Genomic DNA, 7,478 nt, shown 5'->3' with positions numbered 1-7,478 from the left:
TTTTTCTTTTTTTTTTTTTGAGTCTCACTTTTTCACCCTTGGTGAGTATCATAGAGTCATAGCTCACAGCAACTTCAAATTCTTGGGCTCAAGCTATCTCCTTGCCTTAGCCTCCCAAGTAGCTGAGATTACAGGTGCCTTCCACAATACCTGGCTTTTTTTTTTTTTTTTAAGAGACAGGGGTCTTGCTCTTGCTCAGGCTGATCTCGAACTTGTGAGCTCAAGCAATCCTCCCACCTCAGCCTCCCAGGGTGCTAGGATTATAAATATGAGCCACCTCACCAGGCCTTAAATTTCTTTTTTTTTTTTCTTTTTCCTTTTTTAAGACAGAGTCTCACTTGGTCCCCCTGGGTAGAGTGCTATGGTGTCATAATTCACAGCAAGCTCAAACTCTTGGGCTCAAGTGATCCTCTTGCCTTAGCCTCCTGAGTAGCTGGTACTATAGGCCCTGGCCCAACACCCAGCTAGTTTTTTCTACTTTTAATAGAGATGGGGTCTCACTCTTGCTCAGGCTGTTCTTAAACTTCTGAACTCAAGTGATCCTCCTACTGTAGTCTCCCAGAGTTCATATTTAAATTTCTAGGCCAGGAGGAGCCACTGAAGGTTTTAGCAAAGGAATGACAGTCCATGTACCTTTGAGGTGGGTTAGTCTGGCAGTTGTCTAAAGGGAATTGGACAGAGAGACACTTGAGGCAAGTAGATGAGTTGGGAACCTGCCAAAATTGTCTGATGAAAATAAAACAGAAACACCACTTGTGAATGAGTCTTACCTATAAAAATGAAGCCTGAACCTGAGTAAGCTTCTAGAATCCGAACAAAACAGACACAGGAAGAATACATTAAACAGTACTATGGGAGTACAGTCTGCCAAATCCAGACTATGGGAAACTACACAATGGATCACCAAGTTTTTTTTCATCCACACAAATTCAAGAAACAAAAAAAAGATGGAAGGTCAGCCTGCAGGTTAAAAGAGACTTAATACTTGTTAATCCAGCATGACATATGGACCTTATTTTGATTTTCATTATCACAAACCAAATAGCAAAATTATAGACAGAAAAACGTGAACCCTGTCTGGATGTTAACCACCCTGAGGAATTATTATTGATTTGGAGGGGAGCGTATTATAGTGTTTGTAAAGGGAGGAATCTTTATCTTTTAGAGATACATACTAAAACATATACTGATGAAATGATTGGCCATCTGGATTTGCTCTAAAATTGTCTTCAGTAGGGAGATTAGGAACAGGCAAGAGAGCTGGGGGGGAGAGGCAGGGAGGAGGCCAGCCATGAGTCAGTTATTGTTGAAGCTCAGTGATCATAACATGAGGATTTGTCTATTTTCTTATATATTTGAAATTTCAAATATCACTAAAATAGGGGAAAAATCAGTGAAATATTAAAAGGCAATGAAGGCCTAAATGAGATTGCTCAGTTTCCTGCATTTATCTTTTTTTTATACAGAATGAAATAAAGCGATTATATGATCAACTTATTAAGAATAAGACATCTTTACAGCAGTCTTTGAATGAAATTAGTGGCCAGAGTATTGGTGAACAGCTTCAGGTAATCAAGTCAAAATAATTCAAACCGCCCTAACCTTAGACCATAGAGACTACACGGTGTGTCAGCTGTGCTTCTGCACCACTTTCCTCTGTGAGCACAGCGAGGCTTATGTAAATAAATAAATAATGAAAACTATTTGTGTTGAGCTTTTAAAATCATCTCTTAAGTAGTATTTGCTGCAGCATAACCTCTTAAAACAACAAAAGATCATTTTCACCTATCAACCTCATGAAAGTTTAAGTTTTAAGTGTGCCTAGATTTGGAAAACAAGACTTTTCATCTTCTTGGTAGGGGAGTGCTAATTTGTCCAGCTTCTGGGGATCAATTAGCTATATATCTGAATTGTGAGGATACATCCTCTTCCATCTAGCAGTAATTTGACTTCATTTATTTAGCAAATATTCATTGAAGATTCACTGTGTTCAGGCACTGTTCTAGGTGCTGGACTTGTACTCTTTTTAAGGAAATAAAACAAGTATATAAAGATAAATACAGTAGACCCTCTGTAAGTCGACTACCTAATGGACTCTAATAAGCTGGTAAACATATGGCTGTGGTCAGCATAAGGAACTAGGCCTGCTGAACTGATACATTATTTTCCTGGTACATGTGGTGCATGTCCAGTCTATGAAAATCAGGTCAGCTTAAGAAGGTGGTCAGTGTAGGGAGGTGTCAGCTATGGAGGTTCTACTGTGTTATCAATATTCAAGGAGGGACCTAATGACTCTACTTGAATTAAAAACTGAACAGTCCAGAAATCCATTAAGAGCTGTTACTAAAGCAGCATGCACCCTTACAATGGCATACTGTGTATCTGTTTCAAAGCTGCCAGGTGTATGTATCCTGATTTGGACAGATGCTAAAGAACTGGTAAGGAGTGCTGACTTCAGGGCAGCATGGTGTGGTGCATTTCATGGACCATAAATATAGATGCACATATACTTCCCCTGGTGTATGCATAGAATTGGGGGACTGAGCAAGGGGAACTAAATTTTCTTTCTTCTCTTAATTCCTTTCTGTACTGTTGAATTCTTTTTTAATGAAAATGTGTACATCTCTCACTTACTAGAGGGTTTTCCTTTCTTGTGTCATCTCTCCATTAGAAAGCAGATGCACACATGGCGGAGCTGCAGAACTCCGAGAGCCGAGTAGCCAAACTGAGAGACGAAGGGGAGAGACTCCATCTACCTTATGTTTTACTCCAGGAGGTTTATAAATTAGAGGTATGCCTGTGTAGCAAAGGCTCTCTGGGCACTATGCTTGTAAGGAGTGAGGCTTTTGGCTCCCACCAGAGAGTTCAGATTTGTTCTTCATTAGCGTTATTTTCCTGGTTGGATGACCATGCTCTGTGCACCTGCTCCTGTCTTCCCAGGATGTACTTGACAGCATGTGGGGCATCCTGAAAGCCAGGTACACAGAACTCAGCAGCCCTTTCATCACCGAGAGCCAGCAAGATGCCTTGCTGCAGGGCATGGTGGAACTAGTTCATATTGGAAAGGAAAAGCTTGTTCAGGACTACTTACAACAAACCAAAAGTAAACTCGCTTTACAGGCTCAAATACAAAATCACAAGGTAAGACCATGTGACCTCTTCATAGCTCATCATAAGATTTTTCTGAATGTAAACAGAAATTGTCCATTTTTTGTCTTTGGTGTAATACACATCTTTCATTCTTTAATAAACATCTGTAAGAGGGCTTAGAGCAGGCCAGAAACCCAGGTGAACTCTGGGAATAGGATGGTGAGTAAAAACAGACATAGTTCCTTATAGTCACAGAGCTTTCAGCTGATTGAGAAGACAGACATTTATCAATGAATCTTCAAACAAATTTAAAATTAAAATTAGGACACATTCTATGAGAACACTTAATAGAATCAATTAACTTAAGGAGTATAGAAAAGGCTTTCATGAGGATTGCCATCAAAAGGAAGATGTGTTACGACTCGACAGCAGTGGTTCTCATCCAGTGTGCTGTGGCAGGGTCTTGGGTGTGCCATGACAATTTGTAAAGATTATTAATTAAATTATTTTCAAAAGAAGTTCAAAGCACAGTAAGTATATTCTTTTTTTTACCCTTTTTTTGGATCAACATAATTTAGGTATGCCATGGAAGTGTGCCATGGAAGCTTAACTATAGGTTCGAGTGTGCTGTGAGATAAAAAAGGTTGAAAAACACTGCTGTATGGTATAATATTACAGTAAATCCTTCCTTTTTATTCATTAAACAAAACCCTCTTGATTACCAACTAAAGATATTCAGTAATCTAGGTGCTTATAATAAAAAAATGTATAAGACATTGTACCTTCAGCAAGGTCATAATCTCGAGGGCCCTTGGAAGGTAATTAGTCTAAGAAAAATTGAAAGGTAAATATTATGTAAAGGGTAGAGAGAAAGAGGATAAAATAATATTAGTTATCTATAGCGTGCCAGCCTTTGGTCCATGCCTTTGTAAGGAGAAGGGATTTGTGCAATGTCCAGGCCTCTCCAAATAACTAACAGAGGCAGCAGGCTATAAATGGATAAGAACCATGTGAAATTAAGCCTTCCGCTTAAAAGGGTCATAAAGTACAAATATGGGAACCTTTATGTACCAGAATTCCTAGAAATGCCCATCAGCTAATTCCCCTTATTTAGCCATTTTGTCGAATAAAAGGTAGAGCTAGGGCTTAGGAGCCCTGTCTGCGAACGTGTGGGCACATCAGTCCATCTAATGTATTGTCTTGAAATTCATCAGCTACATTGACATCTGTCTTTTCCTTTTTATCCCTTTAAGACAGTGGTTAAAGGGATACAGTGGTTAAAGGGATACAGTATTAAAGGGTCATGGCATTAGGAAGGTTGAGAACCACTGCTTTAAGAGATGAGGGCTTGGCTAGCCTAAAACTCCTGGGCTGAAGCCATCCTCCTGTCTCAGCACCCCAAGCAGCTGGGGCTATGGGTGTGCACCACTGTGCCTGGCTGGCGTCTATTATCTTTTTGTAATGTTTTTAAAACTCAAAACAACTGATATAGAAAAATCTACCTAAAAATTAAAATTGACTAACAAGAATGTTTGCCGTTTGAAATGGATGATTTTGTGGAAAATATTACTTAAGGATAATATACCTTTATACTTTGTTAAAATTCCTTCAGTGTTCAAAGACTAAGGGATACATTTCAATTTGCTTTTTGTTTTCTTACATATTTGACAAGTGTCCTGGGATTTTTGGACTTAAAAACATAAATCAGTGGGTAAAAATTTGAAGTAACTCGGTTTTTAAGATTTTCACAATTAATAAGTAAGTATTAAAACCTTTTCCATCTTTACAGGGTTTTTTCCAGAAGCTTGTTGCTGACATGTTGTTGATCCAGACATATTCTGCCAAAATGTTTCCTTCTTTATTGCAAAAAAGAGAGACATTTTGGGCAGAACAAGTAGCAGAAGTTAAATTGCTAGAAGAAAGGTCACAACAGTGTGGCATGAAGCTGCAGAGTTTGTTGCAGGTACTTGTGTTACTGAAACTTTGTACTGAAGCTGGAAATTCCTGATTGTCAACAACAATCTAGGTGTTGAAAATAAGTATTTGGTTATCTTTAAGCTGTAGTTAAGAGGAAACATAAAGAGGAGGAAGGTGGATGCCAGATTAGTTCTGATGGCTGCACCCTGAAGGAGAGCTTGGCTGGACTTTCTCATACACAAACCTGAGATGGTATAGCATATTTCTGCCTTTTAGGTTTTATGAATGAATAAGCAAAATTGTAAGCACTGCCAAAGTTACTTAGATGCAACAGTTAGTGGTTCAGAAATTGTACTCCCTCAAGAGAACAGGCCCAGCTGTTCTCTTGTTCAAATGGATTTGTGACAATCTTGTCTCAATTCTAAGAAAAAAATTTGGCATACATAAAGCTCTTTCTCAGTTTTAACATTTTCCCCTCTGATTTATTAAACTTTTTGCAGCCCATATTAGCATACAAGGGAAATAAAAAGGAAGGAAATATTCAACCTGATAATGTAATATGCTAACAAAATTTATTTTCTAGTTAGTGCATCAAATTGATGTTTATAATAATAGTTCATGATGTTTTGAAAAAAAGACTCCACGGGCCCAGTGAGAGCCCTGTAAACACCAAGTGACTCATTAAGTGAGTAGACGTGACATGAGCGGGATCGTTTTTCCAACAGGATAACTTAACTCCTGATCTAATGTATTGTCTTGAAATTCATCAGCCAGCCACGTTGGCATAAAACTTTATTTTATTTTGGGGGGTGGGGTGGGGGACAGAGTCTCAAGCTGTCACCCTGGGTAGAGCGCTTTGGTGTCAGAGCTCACAGCAACTTTAAATTCTTGGGCTTAAGCAACTCTCTTGCCTCAACCTCCCAAGTAGATGGAACTATAGGTGCCTGCCACAACACCCGGCTGTTTTTTTGTTGTTGTTGTTGCAGTTGTCATTGTTATTTTAGCTGGCCCAGGCTGGGTTTGAACCCACCAGCCTCAGTGTATGTGGCTGGCGCCCTACTCACTGAGCTTCAGGCGCTGCCCCAACAGGTGATTTTTAGTGTCAGCAACTTGGTTCTGTAGCATGCTAGGACCCTTGCAGTAGACATCCCTGGAAATGGAGGGAGTGAGGGCAAAGCAGGCCAAGGCAATCATACTGTCTTGACCGGTGTGAGCCCACATTTCTCAGACAAGCCCCGGTAACATGGGAGGATAATGGTAGGCAGGCTTGGGCTTAGAGCAGGGAGGGCAAAAACAGCCTGATAAGCGCGTCCGTTGGAAAAGGCTTTAAAGGTTAGCTTTTTGCATTTCCAAGTAAGACAGAGGTGCTCACAGAGGTCTGAGGTCTCTGCAGAGGCGCTAAGAGCATCCGCTAACCTAATGTATTACTCTCTTAGTCTTATTACCCAGTCTCACAAGGCAAGCATAGAGCACTAATTTTATGCCAACTGGATTTTTAAAAACCATGTTTGCAAATTGTTTTCCGTTAGACACTAAGCTCATACTAGCATGGATTACACCTCTCAGAAATATCTGAAATCAGTGCTTTAATTTTGTGTGGTCTCAATGTTCATTTTTTTTTATGATGAATTATGTCATTGTCTAGAACCAGTCTACAAAAGGACTCCCACTGACTTTTATGTTCTTAATTCTCTAGAAATGGGAAGAATTTGATGAAAACTATGCATCTCTTGAAAAGGACCTGGAAATTCTGGTATCTACATTGCCCTCTGTGAGTTTGGTGGAAGAGACAGAGGAAAGATTAGTGGAAAGGATTTCATTTTACCAGGTATTTTGCTTCTGTTTCAGTTGTCAATGGCATAGTCCGTAGCACTCTGTTTTATTTGGTCTTAACATTGACCAAGTGAGCTTGATTTTGAAGATGAATGATTTGAATTGAAATGGATTGCTGTTCATCACACAACTCACTATCAGAGATGTATTCAGGGAGACTGCAGATTAGATCATGAGCTCGTCAGCATGGCCATGTCTGGTTTGGGATTGAGGACCTTGGTTTGAGCCCTAACTCCATCACTTTACCACTTTTGTGACCTTACAAAAGTAAGGCTTATCTCAAAGCCTCAGTTTCTATACTTGCAGAACATATAATAATTATAGCTGTCTCAGGAGGTGGATGGCTGTGGGCTACCAGTATAGACATGAGCTGAAGAATGGAAAGAACTTTGTAAACCATGGGCCTCTAAATCTGTATTTGATTTTATTACTACAGTAAAGTCCTGACTGGACATAGCCTGTGAGATAGACGATAATCTGTTACCAGGACTAGGCGTGGTGACTCACGGCTATAATCCTGGCACTCTGGAAAGACCACTTGAACTCAGTAGTGCGAGACCAGCCTGAGCAGTACTGAGACCTACCTCTATTAAAAATTGAAAAACTAGGCTCGGCGCCTATAGCTCAACCGGCTAAGG

The 7,478-nt window shown here is 39.8% G+C and overlaps 1 protein-coding gene across 2 annotated transcripts in view; it reads left to right on the top strand.

Annotated features, from left to right (window-relative positions):
• SYNE2 (spectrin repeat containing nuclear envelope protein 2) overlaps nucleotides 1-7,478 on the top strand; it is a 387,860-nt gene that overhangs the window by 291,678 nt on the left and 88,704 nt on the right. For both annotated transcript variants that reach the window (XM_023517601.1, XM_023517602.1), the window contains 5 exons: nucleotides 1,467-1,568; nucleotides 2,672-2,791; nucleotides 2,941-3,141; nucleotides 4,880-5,053; nucleotides 6,704-6,835. In XM_023517601.1, the coding sequence (XP_023373369.1) occupies nucleotides 1,467-1,568; nucleotides 2,672-2,791; nucleotides 2,941-3,141; nucleotides 4,880-5,053; nucleotides 6,704-6,835 (729 nt within the window). The remainder of the gene's footprint in view (nucleotides 1-1,466; nucleotides 1,569-2,671; nucleotides 2,792-2,940; nucleotides 3,142-4,879; nucleotides 5,054-6,703; nucleotides 6,836-7,478) is intronic.

This window comes from Otolemur garnettii, unplaced genomic scaffold (assembly GCF_000181295.1).
Source record: "Otolemur garnettii isolate 467f Iridium unplaced genomic scaffold, OtoGar3 scaffold00115, whole genome shotgun sequence".
NCBI lineage: Eukaryota > Metazoa > Chordata > Mammalia > Primates > Galagidae > Otolemur > Otolemur garnettii.
The sequence above is the reverse complement of the archived record's forward strand: the minus strand, read 5'-3'. Positions and strand labels throughout refer to the sequence as shown.